General features: G+C 32.4%; 2 protein-coding genes across 10 annotated transcripts; one reads left to right on the plus strand and one right to left on the minus strand.

Annotated features, from left to right (window-relative positions):
* The first annotated feature begins 6,077 nt into the window (after positions 1-6,077).
* On the plus strand, positions 6,078-13,202 carry LOC117914730 (sodium/hydrogen exchanger 2-like). The gene is made up of 15 exons (XM_034830186.1): positions 6,078-6,192; positions 6,523-6,822; positions 6,911-7,029; positions 8,153-8,250; positions 9,446-9,505; positions 9,604-9,650; positions 9,739-9,933; positions 10,094-10,140; positions 10,402-10,468; positions 10,591-10,691; positions 10,810-10,911; positions 11,035-11,173; positions 11,265-11,327; positions 11,953-12,036; positions 12,516-13,202. The coding sequence occupies exons 2-15, from the start codon at positions 6,649-6,651 to the stop codon at positions 12,843-12,845; spliced, it is 1,626 nt and encodes a 541-aa protein (XP_034686077.1). The 5' UTR covers positions 6,078-6,192; positions 6,523-6,648; the 3' UTR covers positions 12,846-13,202.
* Positions 13,203-14,211: 1,009 nt separating this feature from the next.
* Positions 14,212-20,022, minus strand: LOC117913931 (vesicle-associated protein 1-2-like). Of its 9 annotated transcripts, none has more exons than XM_034829059.1 (9): positions 19,753-20,022; positions 18,948-19,000; positions 18,722-18,792; positions 18,372-18,453; positions 17,344-17,459; positions 17,093-17,275; positions 16,570-16,764; positions 15,851-15,928; positions 14,212-14,614 (listed from the first exon to the last, which is right to left on the minus strand). In XM_034829059.1, the coding sequence occupies exons 2-9, from the start codon at positions 18,988-18,990 to the stop codon at positions 14,501-14,503; spliced, it is 882 nt and encodes a 293-aa protein (XP_034684950.1). In that variant the 5' UTR covers positions 18,991-19,000; positions 19,753-20,022; the 3' UTR covers positions 14,212-14,500. The 9 variants fall into 9 exon arrangements, with proteins under 9 accessions (XP_034684950.1, XP_034684951.1, XP_034684947.1 ...); XM_034829060.1 differs by having other exon boundaries at positions 18,948-19,025; XM_034829056.1 differs by having other exon boundaries at positions 18,948-19,082.
* Positions 20,023-24,327: the final 4,305 nt, after the last annotated feature.

Here is a 24,327-nt window from a genome sequence, read left to right on the forward strand (position 1 = left end):
TTTACATATATTTATACTAATTACATGTTTTTATAAGTGTAAGTTGTTATAATTTTATTATGGAAAAGTGATGATATGGCAACAACTACCTGAAGAACATAGAAAGTAAGTTTTTAAACTTTGTTATAATATAAAGTTTATTATATATATATATATGTGTATGTGTTAGTTAGGGGCTTGTTTGAGAGACTTGTAATTGAGCAATATATGAGCTAATTTGGGTGGATTTTTATTTTATTTTTCAATGATAGAGAATATTGAAAAACGTTGAGATAATGTTTTTGGAATTTAAAGAGAGAAAATTTAAGCGAACTTGTTAAGGAAAATCTTTTTGGAAAAGTTGTTATATTCGTTCTTTTAATCATTTTGGTTATAAATATGATTGTTGTTATAATTTTCATGGATGTAGGCTTGTTATTGTCGAACCAATAAAATCTTGATATTCTTAGAGGACACTTTAGGAGAGGTTTTGATTGAAGATTGTTCGTTTTTAATTTTTGTTCACAATAAGACACATTGATACTAATTACTCGAAAAGTTATCTTATAATTTAACAAAAAGAGCATAATCGAATAAGTTGGCTTGAATCAAATATCATATCTTCATAAAATTAATATGACTATAACATTAAACAACTCAAATTAGGAAAATAAAAGCAAATAATATTCTTTTTACTATGTTGAGGTAGACTTATGTAATTTTACATACCCCGTTGATTCTTGATTGCAACTACATCTTATACACATGGATGATATATAATTTATATTAAGCTCTCTCTCTAAACATGTTAATCAACAATTTTGGTCACAATGGGGACTTGTAGCAAATATCTTCCATATTATTGCTAAAGGTTTTAGAAAATCAAACAGTTACAAAATGAAAAGAAATTTAATTTCAAAATGGTAAAATGGTTTTAAGGAATTCATTAAGAAGATTGAATAAAATGACACCCTAAATTACAATAAAATTATTTTAATAAAATGAAACCTTTGAAGATCTATTAAAGGTTATATAGATTTCTTGAGAAGACAAGGACATACCATTTTCGCAATCTTATATTACGATAGATTAGAGGTAATGTCATTTTCACGGTTGGTCAAAGGTGATGATGATCAATCGTTTGGTATTTGGTTCGTCCGATGGGTGTTCCTCCATAGTACAAAAGGTTGTTGGCTTTTATTTATTTACTTTTTGGTGGGGGTTGTGATTTAATATTTGGCCTTCGGCTAAGTTTTGTTAGGTTTTTGTGTTTGAGCAGGACATGGTTTTATTTGTATGATATTAGGTTATGTCAAGTTACATGATATTAAATTATTTTTAATTAATGGGTTTATGGTATGAAATTTGGGATTGGGATAGGCTTTCTTGGATTAATGACAAAATTACTCTTTTCTTGTTTTCAATGTTTGAACCACAAAAATGGGCTAGGGTCAGAAACATGGTTTGGGCCTAAGCCCAAGATCGAGCATGGGCCAGCATAGTCCCCAAGGACCGACCCTCCAGTCTCGGCTTCAGCCCGTTTCTTATTCCTGCCCCTCCACAAAAGTGATTATTATTATATTGAAATTTGTTGGCTTGTGAATCATGCAATTTGATCAATTCAATTGATCGGATCAACCCAAACTTCGAAAAGTAAGTTTGAATTGGACTCTGATTAAGCATATTGGGTTAGATGTTGGATTGAAATGGATTCAGACTGCCCATTAAGTTACAACCCTAGCAGCCACAAAATGGCTGCCACCTCCATAAACCGAGAAAGAAATTCGAATTTTGGTCTACGAGGAACCTCTTGAATAGAAAATAATTATTCTGTCATATAATTTACAACTTCTTGAATTGAAAAACATCCTTAATTGAAGTCCAGGAACTATTGGATGGGGTTTGCCATGGCCCATGGAACTGATGACCCAACTAGCCCAAAACTTCTAAGCCCAACAAATTTGGGTTGAGGCCAATCCATGGGAATCGAGGCGGACTCTAGATTGATCCATCAATGCCAACATTTTTGTATTTAATTAATGCGGACATCGACACGCACTTCGCACGTGAATCGTAACACACTTAGAAGAGCAAGTCTTGTATTGTCAAGCTTGATTTGTTCACATACATGTAATAATTTTTTGTTTTATAATTTCATACATGAAAAGGGCACGAGAGATACGGAGAACAAATGAAGAACAAACACGCTTATTTTCTTTAAAAATAAAATTTTTATAAACAGAATGTTAGATCCCTCGTGATGCCTCATTATTTGTTTTTTAAATTTAACAAATTAGCAAATCATGCTAAAATAAAACGTGACATTTAATATTTGGATATTCAAAACAAAATACATCAAACATATTTCAATTATTTTGATCCGATAATGTCTTATTTTGGAGGTTTTGATTTGACTCAATTCTAGTTAATTGAACAATACTAAAATCATTATACGTGAATATTGATGAGTAAGCAATCGCTAGTGACAAATTTTTTAGTTATCTTCTTGATGTGATATTAATAAATGCATAATCCATCATAAATGTATATATCAAATCTAATAATTACATGATAAGATATATTAATAGGTAAAAAGTTAGGAGTCAACTGAATATATTTACCAAAATAACTTAATCCATTTTTGGTAAGACCCGTATATAATTAGCATATTGATATGAGTAAAGTTAATGCAATATTAATATTTATAAAATTCATGGGTGCAACTAATTTCTCACGAGGTAATTATATGATTACCAATTCGAAACAAAAATAAATAGAAACATAGTTTTAGTAAAAGGAACCCAAGAATCATATTATTTTCCGAGTTTTGCTCACGTCTTATAATGAATTCAATGACATATTTGGACATTAATATTCAATTGCAGCTCCCTCCAATTTATTTATTTTTATTTAAAAAAAGACATGCAAAAAGGTGAAAAGAAAAATAATTATTTAAAAAAAAGGTGGATCTAAAGATAAAAAGTCATTATTAAGAATATTATTTATAATAAAATCTATTTAAAAATTTATACATATGAAAGAAAGTATTAAAAGAAAACGCAGATAAAACATAACTAAACACACATAAACAAATCAAATCAGAGTCAAATAAAGAAGGGACATTATGATATCCCGTCAAGGGTCCAACCATGCGACCACCCAAGCCAACAAAATTAGTATGCAAGTTTGGTGCCCCCTCTTTACCAAGCCACACACAAGGGCCCCACCATTCCAACCGGCTACGTAGCACCACAACAGTGATTACGTGGACCATCGGATTCATGATAAGATCAGCCACTCCCTATTAATTAACAAGACCATAATCATCTTTGCCCACCAACACTTCCCTTTACTGCACTGCAGCTGCAAAAGAGCCAATGCTCGTGCACTCCCAAAATATTTCTCTGTTTCACAAAATCACCTTTTCTGTTGTGGGAAACATGATCGCCGCAGTACGGCTGTTTGCGTTTGCCGGCCACCACCACCCCCACCGCCAGTGTTGCAGTTGCTTTCAGCCTTTCACCATGCGGCGTGCGTGGGCCTCGCATTCCTCTCGCTGCCTTGCGCGACAGATTCCGGAATCACTCCGCCAATGATTTTGAATTCAAATTTTTGTTTTCTTTTTTTATTTTCATTTTTTACACCTGGCAAATTATAGCGCAGTACACCTGGTCGTTGTTTATGGTGACAAATTTTTGACATTTTTTTTGTTGTCGCACTAATTATTGGAAAAGGAAAATTATTATTATCCCTTGAAAATGTAAAATTTGACACTTACAAAATTGGTACATTAGGATTTTTACTAGGTTTCCCTTTGAACCAAAATAAGTTCCGTTTGACTTTAGAAGTGAGAGGTTTCATTTCTTTCACAATAGTAGACGGAATTGACAGGCTGGGCTCACTAGAATCTCAGATCGAAAAATCAATATAGTCAAGTCTTTAGGATTTTTGGCAAGTGTGATCAACCAAGCCTACTGTCTGAGCGTCGACCCACACACCTGACATTCGAACGATGAATTAGATATTAGATTTCTAAACGACCAATGAAACTCCATTTACATCGAAAAATCAATGTCAATTAATTGTTACACACAATTTCAAACATTGACAGATTAAATGAACAATCAGCTGCACGGTCCGAGATTTTGGCACGTCAACAGACGACACCAGTCAATCGCCTTTATCTGATATAATTGTCCAGTTGCCCTAAGGGCATTCATTATTACAAGAAATGTTAAGAGTGCATATAGTCCGCACTACAGTGATAGTACTATCAACTTTATATAAATCCTTCAAAAAACACAAGGTAAGAGATTATTTCAAAAAAGAATTGTTAGAGCTATCCTTATTTTTTATTTAAGTTTAAAAGTGACGTGCCCGAACAACCTATTTGGACATCCTATGTGGAGGGAAGAAGTCCTCCTGGCTTCGGTGAAGGTATATCGGACTTGACTCTGGTTGGCTCAACCCCAACACTTGACCGTATTTTTTTTTTGGCAAAAATAAACTCCAACAATGACAGCTGTAATGATCTTGGCCAAGAAGAAAGATGACGCATGCCGTGAGGTGCGTGTGGAGTTGCTGAGTTCCGTAAGATGTGAGTATACAAATATCCCGGCCAGCCATGAAAGCGACCACGCCATGACTCCTGTATGACTGGTCCAGTCACCACGCTAGCAGACACCCAATTTTGACAACTCAGCAACCTTGTCTCCAAATTGTATAAAATTATTTCAGTCAATATTTCAAATTTGTTTTCAGAAACGATCCAAAAATCAGACATCTTTTATATGCTTATAAATACAACGTTTAATTTAACTCCTATTTTCGAGTTAAAGGACATCAACGGACGGTGTTAAGCACATGGCCGCCACGTGATCCTGAAATTCCTTCTAAGTAACGTTAAAATATTTGTCCGATTATCTTAATTTTCCTTTTTATCGAAGGGGTTTCTAGATATGGAAAGAGCATTAAAGTACATTCCAACTAATAATAAGAAAAAAAATTCTTATTTCAATAACAATTGCTTATTTGGCAATTTTTCCTTTTTTGATTTTTTTTTTAATTTTTAAAAAATAGAAAATAAAAAATCAAACAAGAAGACAAGTTTGATACAACTTCTTTGAAGTATAAGAAAATGCTTTATATTTTTAGTAAAAAAAATGTAATTAAGGAGGTGTTTGGTACTTAGAAATGCAATATTGGAATGATTATTTGTTTTCATTCTAATGTTTGATAATAATAGGAATGGAAATGAAAAAGAAATAAATTTACAATAATATCCTTTCATATAATTTAAAACAATTTTTTATTTTTATTTTTATTTTTAAAAAATAATTTTTGAGAGTTTTTTTGTTATTAAATAACAAGACTAAAAAAATATAGATACTCAATGAATAAAAAATTAACCATAAAAAATCATATAACCTTAATGTACAAATAATTAATTGTTATTTTTATTAAAAATTTGAATCATTTATTATGCTTAAGTAGTTATAAAATTATATTTTACCAAAAAAAAAGAAAAAAATAATAGTCTTGAATTTTTTTTTTAAATATTATAAAAGATTTAATTGATTTAGTTTGAGAGAATCACTTGTTGCATAGAAGTGAATGATGAATGAGTTTCTAACTTTATAAAGAAGATAAGCATTAGACTTGAAGAATGAGATAAGATAGAAAAATAGTAAATTTAAGTTATTTTATATTATCAAATAGATTCGACTTATAAGTTAGATTTAATTTTTATTTAAATAAATTTTTATTCAATTTCTACCTTCTTAACATTTAACCAAATATGAGAATAATAAAGAAAACCTACCAAACACCCCCTAAAATAAAATGGAATCCACGAACACACATGGAGTCCTTAGGAGACATAATGATGACGTGGTGGGACCTTCATCTTCTTCCACAGCATCAAAAGCCAGACAGTAGTGATTCCATGCAACCACATCCACGCTTGGTCCACGCTACTCTCCATCATCAACCTTAATCAAACGGTCAGAGTCTTTTCAAAGTTCAAGCTCCACCGCCTCACCAAATGAAATAAAATAAAAACAATAAATTAAAAACTCTTATTTATTACATTTCGCGGCCATTCAGTCTCTCGTTGTCTTCAACGGAAATCTCTCTCTATTTGAAGATATATGTGTACTATAAAATCACTGAGTTATTGGAGGAGATCGCAGGACAGGACTCTGCAAATCTGGGGTGAGTTAATTGGAGTTGGATCATCTTCTACAGTGTTTTTATTTCTTTCCTTTTTTCTTTGGTGTGCGTTTGTTCGGTTTCTGTTTTGAAATGTTCTTCTGAGTGTTTGGTTGGCGAGAAAATGGAGGAGAACAAAAAAATAAAATGAAAATTAGTGTTTTGAATCTTGTGTTTTGTCTTGTGAAAACGGATTTTTCTTCTCGACAAAAGAGGTTTAGAGAAATTTTCTTTTAGTTTCCTTCATTTTCTCAGTAATATGGAAAATTGAGCTCCCTACAATTGCTGATCTGAACGTTAATGCGCACTTTTTTTGTCCTCTTTGTTTGGCAGAGTCCGGTCGATATTTGAAAGCTGAGAAGTTTGTATTACGACTTCAAGCTTTGTTAGGGGAACTGAGAAACGTTTGATAACAGTGATCAGTTTGCTCTTCTTTGGGATCGAATCGAGCTGGACACCATGGGGTTTGAATTAGGCTCTGTTGTGATGAAATTGGGAATGGTCTCTACATCTGATCACAGTTCTGTGGTCTCCATGAATCTATTTGTGGCGCTTCTCTGCGCGTGTATTGTGGTGGGTCACTTGTTAGAGGAGTATCGATGGATGAACGAGTCAATCACAGCCCTTGCGCTTGTGAGTTTTGTATATTTATAGCATTTGATAGACAGTTCGGCCTGGTTTACAGGGAATTGATGCCAAACATTGTGTGGATTGATTGCAGGGTCTGTGCACAGGAATTATTATTCTACTAACCACCCGAGGAAAAAGCTCACATATTTTAGTATTCAGTGAAGATCTTTTCTTTATTTATCTTCTTCCACCTATCATTTTTAATGCTGGGTAAGTTGGATTTCTTAATGCAAACTCGATTTGAATATTTTGTTCGTTATTATCATCAATGGATTCATTTATTTATCCAGAGCAGTTAGATGCTTATTCTCAGAAACCTGCAATTGGGTTTTTGATCTGACAATGATCCATGGCGTTGGGATTAAGTTTTCATACGCTATTTATTTATTTATTTTTTTGGCTTCGACATTGGAGAAAAAGTTTTAAATCAATAAAATAAAATGATACAGTTACAAAGATTGGAATAGCAATTGCCAGCAATCTCTGATGATGCTGGAGTCACCATAGTAAGAAACAGATTTTGAAGTTCATGAACAATAGAGTTCTGCAATCAGATGGTTGTGATTATATTGTTAGTGAACAAATATGCCAACATGAAATACAAAACACAAGTTGGTTCTTGAGTATGTAATCTACTGAAATTGTCAGTAGGCTGCCATCTTGATAGAAGATCTGTATTAATGCATTATTGATACCCAACAATAGTGGGCCAGTAGGCCACTTGCAGCTACCACATCTAGCAGCCACAATGCAAAATCCATAGTGCCTGATGAAACTGTACTGTTATAGAGTCCATAGGCAGTTTGATGATGAAGGTTTAATGAGGACCCATTTGGTGTCTGGGAGAAGTAGACCCCAGAACTTCCCTGCAAACAAAACATTCTCCTTCCTGCTGTTCAATATATAGTATAGATGATAGCAGGTTGCACTTCTTTAACAGAAGATTGCTTCCTTTTTTATTTCTGAAATGTGAGTTTCCTGGAAATATGTTGGGCACACAAAATTCTTTCAGCCAGTGTGTATGAAATTCTTCAATGACATAACCCAGAATCTTACAAATTACAATCTTATGGATGCACAACCTCACTGTGAACATGAATACATTTGTTGTCCTGATTTCATTTTCCTATAAGGCACAGCACAACTCAAATTTCAGGAATGTTTCATGCTTTTACTAATTATATTAATTTTTTAATGACAAATTTAGAATACTAAATTAGCATAAGCGGCAAAAATATTAGTTAAAGCAGCATTCTGTTTTTGGTTAACTGGTAAGAGCATGTGACCATAATAATCAGTTTGATTTGTCTCTTCTACTTTTTCCCTGCAACAGCTTCCAGGTGAAAAAGAAGCAGTTTTTTCGTAACTTCATGACCATCATGCTGTTTGGAGCTATTGGAACTCTGATATCTTTTGGCATCATATCATTAGGTAAAGTCAGCAACTAAATGTATTTAATTGTTTTAGTTCATGTTTATAAATTCTTTGCGGAATTTAGAAGTTTAGAACTGTAGATGTATATTGCCACTAAAATCATTAGATGACAAATCATCTAAATTATAGCAGGGTTGCCACATGTGGTCAAAATTATTGTTCCTGATTTAAAAATCTTGCTCATGCTGTATGGCAAAACATTGATATTTGTGCTCATGCTCCTAGTTGGGGCATTATCTATACTCATGTCATGCATGCAATGAGTTCACTGTCAAGGGTATAGGCAGGTTTTATGTTTGCTTAGATTACTGAAATATGAGGCAATGGGAAAAAAAACCCTTGCTTGTATGGTTATTTCACTTCTGCTTATTTAGTTATTCCATGGAAGTACACTTGGAATTAGGACCGAGTGATTGGAGAGAATCGATATATGGGAGTATTATGATGAAAGTCAGAACCAGTGGAAACACATCATTTATGGGATCATTAGATGACCAAATGTATATGTTACTTGGAAGAGAAATGCTAATTATTTAATCACACTAAAAAACAGATATGTTAGAGTATATCTGGACCTATCACCATTTTTTAACAGGACACCATTATTGTCATTTCATGTTTTTGGTGAAACTGAAAATAAAAATAATGCTTCATGCTAATTATTCCCATATCTTGTTTATTTTGAGATGAGGACTGCATGTTCCTGTGATTGCAATAATCGACCTTTTTGGATCAAGCAATCATATCTGAAGGACTTCTGTTGGTGTAATTTATACACTTGAGTAGATGCTTTAGTTGATAGCTAGAATTCTCTTATCACTTGTGTTCCTCCTTTTTATGATGAATGATGGATTCTACTTGTGTTCCCCTTTTTAAGTATGAATGATGGATTCTACTAGTGTCCCCCTTTTTAAGGCTGAATGATGGATTTGACGGTTCATTTAAGCTGTTACCAATGACTGAGTTTTGTGGTCATCTTTGATGCTACAGTTCATTTTATGTATTTTTTACATTTTCTTTAACATATTGAACAGGGAAAAAAGAAAATTAAGAGAAAAACTGCTTCTTGCATATTTCCAGAGATCTCAAATGCAAATTAATATCAGTATTCATTGTTATTCACAAGTTAATCAGTGATGAATGTGGATTATCGTTATACTCTCTTCTCAACTTCTTTCTTACTCTGACACAGGTGCTATACACTTTTTCAAGAAGATGAAAATTGGCTCCCTTGATATAGGGGATTACCTCGGTACTCTTCATTTCACACTTTGCTCCCCAAAAGTTCTTTGTGTTTTCTCTTATTACAATTTCATTTCTTGTTCTCTCATCTCACTCAATGACTTGCAGCACTTGGAGCAATATTTTCTGCAACAGATTCCGTTTGCACATTGCAGGTACAGATGGCCTTACTAAGCTGTGATCCTGTTACTAGTTCTAAGGGACAACACTTCCACAACTTATTTATCCAATCCAATTGTGCAGGTGCTTAATCAGGATGAGACACCCTTACTCTACAGTCTGGTTTTTGGAGAAGGTGTTGTGAATGATGCCACATCTGTGGTGCTTTTCAATGCAATCCAGAGCTTTGACCTCTCTCACATCGATTCAAGCATTGCCTTGCAGTTCATTGGCAACTTTTTGTATTTATTTATCACAAGTACCATGCTGGGAGTTTTTGTAAGTCTTTCTTGCACTCTGCCATGTGTGTGCATGCTTGTGGTTACAAACGATTCTCTTTTGATAGACAACTTAAATTATGTAAATAGGCACCTAACAATATGGTTGCATTTTGTGGTTATATAGAACTTTCTTAACATTTTCTTTTTGTCTTCTGCAGGCTGGACTGCTTAGCGCATATATTATTAAAAAGCTCTATTTTGGAAGGTTTGTAATTAAGTGTTGTACTGCTTTCACCAGACCATGTCTTGACTTAGTCGAATTTACAACAGAGAAAGTGTTTTTTTTTTCAGAAAAAGAAAAAATTATCAGTTGGATCATTAGGGTTCTACATGCTGCTTCTTTCTACATCATCTATATGACCAACAATTCTTTTATATCACTTGTATAAGTAGTAAATATCTAAGAAAAGACAAGGGCTATAGTTTTGAGGAGAATTCTCATACTTTCTTTGTTAACAAACTCCAGGCATTCGACTGATCGGGAGGTTGCAATCATGATACTCATGGCTTACCTTTCGTATATGCTGGCTGAAGTAAGATATCCCACAACTTGCTGGGAAATCCTTCCCTGACCCCTGTTTGCTCTTTATTTATACTCTTGAGCCCCAAAATAAGCACATGGACCTTAATTTTGGAATTGTTATTTGTCTTACAGCTGTTCTATTTAAGTGCCATTCTCACAGTGTTCTTTTGCGGGATTGTCATGTCTCACTACACATGGCATAATGTGACTGAAAGTTCAAGAGTGACTACCAAGTATGTTAATTATCCAGGAAGTGAAGCATTGAAATTCATTCATCTTCATTCCATTTTGCCAAAATGTTGATTAAACTGTGATGTTGCTGATGTTACAGTTCTTACCAAATGTTTGCAGGCATGCTTTTGCGACATTGTCATTTGTTGCTGAAATTTTTATCTTTCTATATGTTGGCATGGATGCCTTGGACATTGAGAAATGGAGATTTGTAAGTGATAGGTATGGTTACTACATCAAAAGTACATTAGTTCCCATGAGCATCTGCTTGGAATGTAACTGGTCTGAACATTAACTTTTACCTTGTACTATATGTGGGCTTATGTTAAATTTCTTCCTTCTCAGCCCTGGAAAATCAATTGGTGTGAGCTCGATACTGTTGGGACTGGTTCTGGTTGGAAGGGCAGCATTTGTTTTCCCTTTATCCTTTCTGTCCAACTTGACTAAGAAATCATCAAGCGAGAAAATTCACATAAAACAGCAAGTACGAGTTCTTTCTATTTGGGTTTTAAGGTTCTGAAGCACACCTTTTTTTCAATCAAATTATTAAACAACTACACAATTTTACTCTTCAGGTCACAATTTGGTGGGCTGGTCTTATGCGTGGTGCTGTTTCTATGGCACTAGCTTATAATCAGGTAAGACATTGGATGTTGTCCTTTTTTAAGGGTTTACAGCATTGGATGGTTTAAAAATCTCATGTAGGGTGATATGAATGTCATGGAAAACACTAACCTAGCAATATGGGATCATGCTAGTAGTTCTGTTCTGTTCTCTACTGCACCATTTGTGCAATAGAGTTGGGCGATTTATGCCACTATATCTACAAACAATGGAGTAAAGCCATTTGGATATTAAGTTGTACCATCTATGCTATATATGTGCATAAGTTACCAATCTCTATCATGAGATTGATTTGCTAAAATTAATAGAATTTATGCTGTTGTACTGAACCTGCCTCATAGATTTTTAGCAATATAGGTAGACCACCTATTAAGGGTCTATATGTATCCATTATTATGGTGCATTTTGTGTAGAGATGAAATTGTACTTTGGCATGGGAAAGACTTAGACATGGACATACAAATGCATTAGTTATATGCACACTTTTTACATTGTGGGGCAGGGGTCAAAGGGGAGAGGAAGGGCTGCGTCTTATTGCAATGTGTTAGTGCTATGCATGAGTTTCCTTGGGAGAACAGTAATAATGATAATATAAACATTTAATGAGTTCTTTGTTATTTTTACCTTTGATGGATACAGTTTACTAGGGCAGGCCATACTCAATTGCGCGGGAATGCAATTATGATCACCAGTACTATCTCAGTTGTTCTTTTCAGTACAGTGGTAAGACATCTCAGCTCTTTGTGGCTACAATCAATTTAGAGACCCACTCTGAAACGGGGCCTAGGCTGTTTGAATTCTCCAGTTTGCTATAATGATATTTCATTGTCCAAATAGCTTTGTTAAGACTCTTCTATTTCCAGCTGGCTTGGCATCATATTATTTTGTCAAGTAATATAGGCCTTATAACTATATTAAATTTTGATTTGACCTTGATTACAGTATAAATAATAATGAATTAAGCTGCTATATCACCAATATTTGTCTGTTAGGCTCTGAAATAAGAACCCCAAAAGAGAGTCGCAATATGGTAAATTAAGAACCCAATCTGACCTTGTTAGATTAAGGTTTGTTTATGTCATTGAATTGTTTATTTCTATTTCTTTCAAGAAAAATGACACTAAATGCAGATTTAAGACTCGACTCTTTTCTCAAACACAGAAGGCAGGTATATTTATTTTCATAACATTGGCTCTGTGCAGGTGTTTGGGTTGATGACAAAGCCTTTAGTGAGGTTATTGCTTCCTTCTCCAAAACCCTTCACCAGCATGATTTCTTCTGAACCATCCAGTCCTAAATACCTCGTTGTCCCACTTATCGGTAATGGGGAGGAGACAGAAACTGACCAGGCCAGCCAAAATGTACCCCGCCCCACCAGCTTACGGATGCTCCTAAGCACTCCCAGTCACACTGTTCACCATTACTGGCGAAAATTTGATGATTCCTTCATGAGACCTGTTTTTGGTGGACGTGGATTTACACCCTTCATCCCTGGATCACCCACTGAACCAAACCTTGGTCAATGGCGATGAGAAGGTAACCAACAAATCCTGAACAATGGTAATGAGAATGAAACCAAAGCAAAGATACATACACTAATTACACGTCTTGTAGCTAGGGCATGCAATCGGCTTTCTGTGTGAATTTTGTCAATATTTGAGAGATTTCAGTCTGGGATCGTGACAATTTGCTTGTAATTTGGTTTGATTGAGGTTGTTTTGAATATGTATTTCTTTAGCCACAATGTTCTTGAGTGTGAAGATGCATTGTAAGTGAGATTCTATTCCTGGCAGTGCATTTCAGCACAAGTCTCTATTTTTTTGGATTGTAATATAAGAGTTTAATGTATTCTAACATTATTTTTGTCCATTTCTCCTCTATTTTTTGATGAATTGGAGACTCTTTGTCACCCTTACTGACTTTATGTGTGTACAATGCTCTTTCTCTAAGCTCTGTTCTGCAGAAAAAATAGAAAGAACACTGGTCACGGTGCAGGCATTTGGTTCAGCCATTTAACAGTACATAGAATTGAATAGATGTAGCCCAATATTATTTTGCCACTCTTTTTTGCTATGTTTGGTCCTGGAAAATACTAAGACTATGATTGGTTCTTGGAAAATTTGACCAAAAATGCTAGGAAAAGAAAATAGAAAGAAAAAATAAAAGGAAAAAAATTTGATATATTTCACTTATTTTTTAGTTTTTATATAAAAATCAAATAATTTGAAAATATATAAGTTTATAATTAATTTTTATTTTTTTCATATATTTTCCCTAATAAAAGTAAGCATAAGAAAATAATTTTATTTAGCAGGGACTAAACATAACCTAGTAAGAGAAGAAAAAAAATATTAAAAAAGGTGTTTTTCTCATCTTTGGTTTGGTTTTGTGATGAAAAATATGAATAAAAATAAAATATAATTAAAATAGTTAGAAACTCTTGTATTTTTAAATTATTTAATATTTATAGAAAAGTAAAAACTAAAACATGTTTAAATCAGCATATAAAAATAATTTGTTATTCTTAGATCTAATTTTTATTTTCCTTCATCTTTTCTCTTCTACTATTTTTCCTTTCTGTTTTTTTTTTCCTTGTGTTTTCCACCAAATTTTCCAAAAACCAAACATAAACCTTTAGGAATCCTGTCCATATCCTAGGGAAGAAAAATGGAAAAAGAGAGAAAAAATAACTGAAAAGAATAAAAGTAAGGGAAGCTTCTTCATCAAGTATGCCATCTTGTTACTATCTGCAGGCCAGAAACCTGAAGATGCAAGAACTCATTTTCCAGAATTCAACTGAATGATGGAATACCATCCTCAAAAAACTTCAGAACATACAGTTTTCTAATTCTACATTTGCTTGGAATATGCACTAGGCTTGAAATCTATAATATGTGGTAATCAAAATCAAATGAAATTCATAATGATTCATAGACCTGATAAGGAAAAAGCTCCTCAAAATGGTCATTCTACAAACTGGCTCTTCTTTTTATTCAAAGAGATCAGTTCTCTTTACAAGCAACTTTTTACTAGGTTCCTATATATCACACACAATATGTCGACGATTCTGGCATGGGCCGGTCAATAAACAGACTATAAAATCCTGTGTCTGATCATTGAGAAGGAAAACTTGTTCCTTCTAAAAATTCCAGGCAGTCAGTCACAGTGTACAAAATAAGTCTTCTTTCTATGAGTGCATAAGGTATCCAGCTGCAATACCGATGAGGGCAATTATCAGAACAAACAGGAAAGGGAAACCCACCCGGACTCTTCTCACATCACTCTTCCTCCTCAACATTGCCTGCAAATAGAGGATAACAAATGGGTTATATCAGAAGCAGCCTCTGAAGTTTCTTGCACTTGGGACAAATAAGATGGCTATGTACTATAATAAAATAGAAAATAAAAGTTGTAAGACTGATATACATCGTGAGTTGAAATCCTAACCACTTAAACTTCTAAGAAAATTGGCAACTCAACATGGTATCAAAGCTCTGCTCAACTGGAGGTCATTAGGAAAATTGGTGACTCAATACAAGTTATGTCAAATTCAAGTGGAGTAGGGACCCGGCAATTTTCAATCAACAATCCTGCCATAATGCAATCGCAGTGTGGAATATAGTAAATGCTGTGTACCTCTGCAATTAACTGGAACAAAGATGGCATCTAATTCATAATTGTTTTTATTCTACCCACCATTACATGGATCTAGGTGATTGTGTAAAGATTGTGATCAAAACATAAAGGAGCCAATGTAGCTCTTTATTATAGCAATGCACAAATTATATTTGAGTGTTAATATACTTCATTACTAATCATTTATTTGACTAAACAGAACTACTGTCACACATCTTTTACTGTCAAAGATCTGGTCAATGAGTATGATCCACTGGTTATGCTATATGAGAGTTGGCTTCCCAAGCTCAACACTGGAGTGACTAGCCAACTGATAATCCACTGTTCCTATAGACCTGATCCACTGTAATTTGCAACCAGTTTGGGTGAGTTTATTTGTACAGAAAATAGTGCATTTTCCATACTGTGAGATAATGCATTTATTGACAATCGCACCAACAGTCAGTGCAATAACTTGAGCACATAACTTAGAATCATTCCCTGGTAAAGCAATATTGATTTTGCAATGAAGTATTGCAAAAACCACGGCATTTAGTTTGGCCACCATTTACAGGAACTTGGATTTCAGATCAAGGATAAAAAAATCCCAGACAGTTCAACAGAAAGAATTCTCACTGGTTAACAAGAAATACAGCACAAATAGAGAATATCTATTCACACTCCTACAATCAATTAAATAGTTCAGAGTATTCAGTCAGAAAACTCCATTAGGAGCATGGCTTGTAAAAATAAATAATCAACCAGATTCTCTGCTTGTTACTCTAATAATCATTCTATCAGGTTACTTTGGTTACCAAAAGGTAGAGATGGCAGGGACCATTTTCCGGGTTCATAACTTAAGATATTAACCATGACAAATGATGAAAATAATAGAGGGCACGAGGTGAAAATAATTACTTACTAGTTCATGCTTAAGTGTTTCCTTCTCCCGAGTGGCCATGCTCCTTTCCTCTGTTAGCTTTGTGATGGTAAGTTTGGCCTACAGAGAATTCCACCAGTTCTTAATCAGTTTGTCACAATTTTCTTCAGACTTCAAGGAGAGGATGCACTAATATGAGCAAAAAGAAAAGCATGGGGATAATTTCCTATTGCATGTATTATATGAACTTAATCTTGAAATTGGGCCATGTATTCAAAGATTAGGTGCACAATAATAAATGGTAAGCCTGTTCACCATTTACAGGAGTTGCTTTCTGACCAACATGAAGGAAAGAGTTTCCCTCGATACTAGAAAGCAAACCACAAGCAACAATATTTGCTCCCACAATAATATTTAACATTTGCAAAATTTCTTGAAAATTAATGTTCAAAATTACCTTGGATACCAAACAAGATAGCAGCTAACAGCCAGATTTGCTTTCTTTTTTTTTAAGTGGGGGAGGGGGTGGTGTACTAAAAAAATATAACTCATACAATTTTCTAATTATTTTTCTCCATGAACCCCCTTCCAAAGATTGAGACATAGCTCAGGAAACCAGCTATTTTTCTCTTCAGTCATTTGCTTATGTGAGCATCATCTCACCTGAATCCTTTCCCCAAACACATGACCAGAAGTCCGAGTAAACACAAAATCAAAAGTTACAGCACTACAAGCAAGAGTCTAGGATGGAAAAGACTGACCTCACTTAGGTTTAGCTCTAATACATTTAGCTTTGAATTCAACTCCTCAATGTCCTTGGCTAAGTTCTCCTTAGCAATATCATGTGTTAACTTCAGTTCATCCACATCCTCGGCTGGTCTTGACTCCACATCCTTAGCTGCTCTTGACTCATCTGTAACTTTAGCAGTTTTGAACCCCTCTACATCCTTAGCTACCTGACACAATAGAGACAATAATTGTTACCAGTCCCAAAAGAGAATCCCATACAAAATGGTTATTGTTCTCAATATCACATTCTTTCTGTTGTTTGAAGTATATAGAATTTTTCCTCTTAAGTTAATAACAAATAAATGACAGAGACAAGAAGGTAGACAATCCCAGCAAAAAAGTGAACCCAGAAATGGCATACCAACTACATTTACATCCTTGTATATTTCCCAGGACTTTTGATAAAGTCAGGGCCCAAAATCTCAACGTAGAAAAGCTGCTTCAGTTAGGAGGGGGTGAGATGAGATTAAAAGACAATATAACTATTTCTCTTACCGCATGAGCTGGGGGGGTGTTTTCAACTCCACTCAGCAATTGATCTTTTTGTGAAAAAATTTCATGACATGGATCTTGCTTCAATAATCCATTAAGTGGTAGCAATACAGGAGAATGAGCAGGGCCAATGAGAACCACTCTTAGTTTTTTCTCTTCAATGTATTTGCCACTATCTTTTGCAAACTGCCAAAAGAACAATAAGAAAAATAACGAAGAACAACCTAAAACCAATTGCAACCTTAAATTCTTACCATGTCAGATCTAATATCGGTTTCAGTTGTACCATAGGGGACAACTGTGCTTTGAATCAGGAACTTATCTTTACACTGCATATCAGGTGGAGCTACACGCTGAGCTTGCATGGTAACTGTATAGGCCAAAAGGTAAAGTGTGAAAATTCTATTATGGAAGGTTGATGCTGGCATAAATGAAATACAGGTAATATTGCTGTTAATAATAACCATGTCAAATGCATAAACTGCATTTGACAACATAGGAAGGAACAAATGCACAATGACGAATTGCAATCTTTCTGCTTGTAAAGGTTTTTTAATATATATTTTACAACTTAAGTTTCTAAATTAAACTTCACAAGCAAATTTTAATATACTTATGGTAGGTTGCACATTCTTTTTGCCATTCAACCCTATTCAAGGCCATATTCCTCATTGAGTCATTTGCAATCATGTTTTTCCCTCGACTTCCCAACCAACATTCCTTTTATCCTTCTACTTGTTCTAGTGACATGTTCAACTTTAATCAGATCACTCCTTGTTGATGTATTCATCAGTCGTCCTTGCACATAACTAGACTATTGTAACCTTGTCTTTGCCTCAAGAATTGACATCTCCAACATCTACCAAATGCCTCCATTCATTATGCTTTCTTTTCATGTATTGCCACCCATCCATCTTAATATCCTTAATCTACTAAACTTGTTCTTTTAACGCGTTGTTCTGTAACAGCCTACCTTTTGTACCATAAAATTGAACTTTTAGGCGACTTAAGTTGGCCTTATAGCTAATATAGGAGTTCTTACCAAAATCAAAACCAAAGAAGTTGGGTGCATACATCTACAATGGCAGCATAATCTTCTTGTTGATAAAGCATAGTAGCTGTAACTTCTATTCTGTAGAATATTCCCTTAAATTGATCTGTGCTTGTTGGTTAAAAAGATCGAACATATGACACAGGCCACACATTTAACACAGAGAAAATTTAGTAGGTGTATGAGAGAAGCATAAGACAATAATTGATTAGGTTGAGGGTAGAAACATACCCATGACATCACATTCTGCATTTGGCTTAACAACGCCTGTGTTCGGTCGCACACAATATCTTTTTGGAGATGTGGTCTTCACCTGCCAAAATGATTCTAAAATCATACCGGCATCAATTGATCACCTTAAGCAAACCAGAGTTTCTTCATGTTGGAACCCTTCTCCATAGTCCGTAAGTATTATACATTTCCTTTTATACTTAATTGAATGATGAGAAGTAGTAGAATATTAGGCATGAAACCAAATTTTCCTAACAATAAATTTTCCCAGGAGGAAGAGCAAGAGACTTCTTGAGAATTCTACTGAAGAATACAATGCATGATCCAAGAAATAAAAAGAAAATCCGCACCTTGAAAGCGATATATAGATCGGCTTTATTGACAAGGTGAATTGAGCATGAACTTTGTTTCTTCAACTCAACTGGAAAGAGAAGATATGTCAGATCTTCCAGTTTTACACACATCAGGTTCCAATTAGTTCTCAGAAAAATAAGGAGGGAAAGAGAAGGAAAATTCTTTCCACCAGCCAAAGAGAGGCCAAATAAAACCATTGTTTTCTTTATTCCTTATACTTACATGTGAACTTGAGTTCGCGTGGTTGAATGTCCAAGAGCTCCATAGCGATTTATCTTTGCAGAAAAACAAAATCAAACACTGCAGACAGCAATCGCTAAATTTTTGTCTCTAAGATGGAAAATGCGAAAGGGTACACTGTAGAAATCAATCCACAAAACCTCATGCACTAAACCAAACAACGAAAGGCAAAATACTGCTAACAGATCAAAGTTTACAGCCAAATAAATAAGAGAAAGGAAAGAAAAACACACACAATTTCAAAGATCAACCACTGGAACAATGCAAAGTACTCAAACGATTGTTCCTTTCCACTAATGCTCCATTCGGTTGCCAAGAAAACCAGATGAAAATGAAAAGAAGAGAAAAAACTAAAGCGTCCATGATTATAGAAATAAAAAAGAACGCTGCTCCAAATTCCACATTTCTTTTCAATTCCCAACACTCATCCAAACCCATATACCAAAATCCAACGATCAACAACAATACTGACAACAAGGAAAACACCAAAAATCAAAGCAACCCAAAGAAAAAGAAAAAAGAAAGAAAAACTTACTGGGCTGGAAAATGGAGATTGAAAGGGAGCGGAGAACAATAGTGAAGAATTTAAGTTAATGGATTGAGGGAGAGAAAAAGACAAAAAAGGAGAGCTGTCAACAGTTCGGTAGAGGGGTCTTTTCAATTCCCAACACTCATCCAAACCCATACACCAAAATTCAACGATCAACAACAGTACTGACAACAAGGAAAACACTCAAAATCAAAGCAACCCAAAGAAAAAGAAAAAGAAAAAGAAAGAAAAACTTACTGGGCTGGAAAATGGAGATTGAAAGGGGGCAGAGAACAACAGTGAAGAATTTAAGTTAATGGATTGAGGGAGAGAAAGAGAGAGAAAAAGAGAGCAGTTAACAGTTTGGTGGAACGGTATGATAATTGTGAGTGAGTGAGTGAAGAAGAAGATGAAGTGCAAGTCAAGTATCATGGGTATAGAGAAGGCGTTGGTTCGCTTGTTTGTTTGGGTGTGGCCTTGTGGGCGGTTGTACCTGCTGGACTGTCCGTTCTCTTTTGAAAATTTTTCCTCCCTACCAATAGTAGTATGCTTTCCCAGCACTCCTACATTTCTGGTTTGAATTTCTTTCCCATTTTCGGAACTTTTGGTACCCACATTTTAAAAATTCCTTTCCCTATCATAAAACGGTCGTTTTCTTTTTCAATACACATGCTTTTTGTAATGCATCTCAACAAATACTTAGGAGAAAGGTCACCCAACGCATTTTTCAACGTTTCAAAATTTGAATTTCTCGTCTTCACTGTTACTAATCCTTTATGATTTAACGTTTGAGCTCGAACGCTCCCTCTGAATTGTATATAGCATGGTTTAATGATTTTGGACTTCGGTTGACAATCATTTTTGAAAATAGTTTCAAACCCATTTCTTAAATACCTTTTTAGACATTAAAAGCAAGGAGGAAAATATCGCGATATGTCGGCAATATATCGTGCATCGGAGGGTATCTCCATGATATTTCATGGAGAAATATCGGACCGATATTTTGGGATAAATACCGAGAAATCGGTGATATCTCGCGATATATCAACGATTTTGGCGATGAATATTTGATTTTTCCCAATATGTCGTATGGTCAACGCGGGTCAACGAAAGTCAAACGTACTACAATGCCGCTATAGTCCTTCTCCTTTTGCTTCCGAGGGGATTTGAAGGTTTGAGGTTCACTCCACTTACTATCCGGGCAAACTTGCCCTTGTTATATAATATGCACTAAACTTATATATACTTAAACTCATTATATAAAGAAAATATTAAAATAATATTTTAAAGAACAAATTAATTATAATTAAATGCAAAATTTTCTTTTAATTGATTACCAAAAATATAAAATTATATAATTTTCTTCATAATGTTTTTAATATCATTAATAATTAATTAAATATTAAAAAATTATATATATATATATATATATATATATATATATATATATATATATATCATAATTTATTTTATATTGTTTAATACAATTGAATTAAATGAATCATAATTTTAATATTAATATATATTTTAAAATTAGACATATTATAATCAAATATCATAATATTATATGTAATTTAATAATAAATGTACACTTATAAAATTCATATTTTTATCGATGCATACGATATTATTATCAAATATGATAAATCATGTTATACATATATCAAATTTTTTAATAAAATAACTTTAAAATGTCTATTATACTTCTAATTATATTATTATGAAGTTTTCATTACATTTTCATGAGTTTTTAACAATTTTAAGTCTACCGATATTTTTTTTCAAAATATCCGTCGATATCTGTAAAATCGAAATACCGATATATCCGTTATTACTAATATTTTTATCCTTTATTAAAAGTACATGATTATTCACCTTTCTTTCCAAAGAAATTGAATAATTTCTTCAAATCTTATAAAATCCATTCCTCCTTTTTACTTTGATAGATAACTTCATCCGGGTTCAAAAGAAGAAATAATTTATTTCCTTCAAAACATTTTTCATAAACCGACTAAACACTAAAATAAGAATATTGATCGATTCCATTTGATGGTGTTTTTAAAAGAATTGTCTATAAAGTGTTTTTAAGATTTTTAAAACTGTTTCCTAAAATATACCAAACACCTAATTTGTGTTTTGGAATGGATTTATGTTATTTATAACAAAAAACACAGAAAGTACATTTGACAACTAAAAACATTTGATTGTTTTAAGAAATAATTATATAAACATATAGAATAATTAAAAATAAAACACTAGATATAAAAATTATTTTTAAAAATATTTTAAATTTTCAAATATACTTTTGTTTTACAAAAATTAGAAAACACTTTTAAAAAAACTATTTTTTAGAATTATTTTTTAAAATAGATATCAAATAAGCTCCTAATTTTTTTCAAAAATATTTTTTAGATTAAAAACACTTTTTAAAATTAATGTCAAATGAATTTTTAGTTCAATTTTATAATAAAATTTGCAACAACTTGGACTCTAATCAAACAAAATATTATTCAAAGTAGCTTTTTTTGGTTTTTTTTTTCTTTCTAAAATTAGTTTGAATTAGAAATACAATTATATATATATATATATAAATTAGATACCACAATTTTAAATTGTCATTTCAAAACATGATCTCTAAATTTATATTAAAATTAGCATTTTTAAAATACAGTTTGAAACAAGAGATTCCAAATATATGTTTGACAGAATTACCTAATAGGGTAGACTGGATGGAATAATTATTAGGAGGGCTCACTCATGTCAAGGATTTTTAGAGGACAATTTTATCCTTTAATATGTTTTCTATATTATTTATAAATAAATTTGAAATTGTCAATGATGTGGGACCATACATGATGATAAGTATAGGTAATCAATAATACATTTATCAGGCCCGAAAAAATTGCTATTCACTTTTGAATAATCAAGTGACTGTTTAAAAATTTGCTATTTTTTTCAAAAAAAAATTGAAATTTTTTAAAGAACCTTGTAAAAAAAATAATTTTTAATATCTCATAAATAAAAATTATATCTTAAGGTTATTATATCATTATATATATAAAATATATAATTAAAAACTTTGTTACCATAATAGAATGAATAATTATTTTTTACGAGTACTCATCAATTGAATAATATATAAATATTCAATTGACTAACACACAACTATTAAATGGAATAACTCAATTATTCATTGGGTAATTTAGCACATGAAAAAATTAAACAAAAATAAATTAAATTATGTTGTAATATATTGTAATGATAATGTCTTTTTATTTTAAGTATAATACATTTATGTCGTACCTATATTTCAATACAAAAGTAATAATTCTAAAAATTCTTATTGATATTAACATATCGTATCAATATATTAACAACATTCATCTAGTGCATTGAAATTATTTAATAATTTATATATATATATATATATATATATATATATATATATAAACTACGAGTTTCGTGAATTCAAATTAGTATTTCATTTGGTTTCATAAATTATTTTTGATATAAGTATGTTGTGCAATATGATATGATCATACAAAATTATCATTTTTATAAAAAATTTCAAAATTTTCCTAATTAGGTTTTATTGTAATGTAAGTGTATTTATATTGTAATTGTAACATATTTTTGTTGTACCTATATTTTATAATAAAAGAAATAATCTTGAAGATCACTTTTTATACCTCATTAATATTTAACATATCAAATGTATTAACATCATCCACTCGATGCATTGAGAAAACAAATTATGTATGAAAATTAAGGGAAAAAAACACTATGCAAAAGAAAAAAAAAATCATATAAATTTTTAAAAATTATTTTACTATAAAAAATAAAAAATGATTAAACATTCTCCATCATTTTCTTATTCTTTTTAGATAATTTGAATGAAAAAATCATCATTTTTATTATATAATTATAAAACTTATTTTTTTCTTAATAAAATTAAAAAATAAAATAAAAATAAAAAATGTAAAAAAAAGAACAATAAATGATATTTTGAAAAAAAATTAAGTTTTTTTTTTTTTAAATAACAAATTATATATAATGATAAAGGTTAAACCTAAAATTTTGATTTAAATTTTTGAATGTTAATACTTACAATAAATATGGGGTCACGTATCATAAATTTTTTGACAAATCAAGTGAAGTATTTTAAATATTTTGAATTTTAAAAATATTAGTTGAAGGACAATTTTGATATTTAACCCCATTAAAGTCCTCTACGAAATATTAAAAGAGACCACCTTTTCCGGTAGGCAATTCTCCCTGTATGTTTTAATGGCGAGGCCAAAAGGACACGCCACGGAAAACTAGTTTCTAACAGGTGCCACACAGTAGCATCAGCCCTGAGTCCACTTTCAAGGAGGAGAAGCATAAACGAACAACCAGAAACGTCCCATGCCAAATAGAGAGGAAAGCGAGGGTGCCAAAAGTCATTTGTCACGGCTCCATTTGGCCTTGGGAAATAAATTATTGTGCTTGCCTCAATTTATTTCATTGGAAATGCTTCCTAAAATATATTGATAACCAGTTTTTAGAATTATTTTTTGTTTTCAAAACAAAAAAATCAAGAAAACGTGTTTCATGATTAAAAATTATTTTCTATTTTTTATTTTAAAAAATAAAAAAATAAGGTATTTTCAGAAAACATCTTTTAGTTATTTTATATTATTTTTATTTATTTTATTATTTAAAAAAATTATTATATAAGGATATAGAGTAATAAAAAAATAAAACACTAAATATAAAAATTATTTTTAAAATGTAAAAAATATTTAAAATATTTAAACTGATTTTTGTTTTATAAAATATTAAAAAATTATT

The sequence above is a fragment of the Vitis riparia genome, chromosome 5, assembly GCF_004353265.1.
Source record: "Vitis riparia cultivar Riparia Gloire de Montpellier isolate 1030 chromosome 5, EGFV_Vit.rip_1.0, whole genome shotgun sequence".
NCBI classification, from domain to species: Eukaryota; Viridiplantae; Streptophyta; class Magnoliopsida; order Vitales; family Vitaceae; genus Vitis; species Vitis riparia.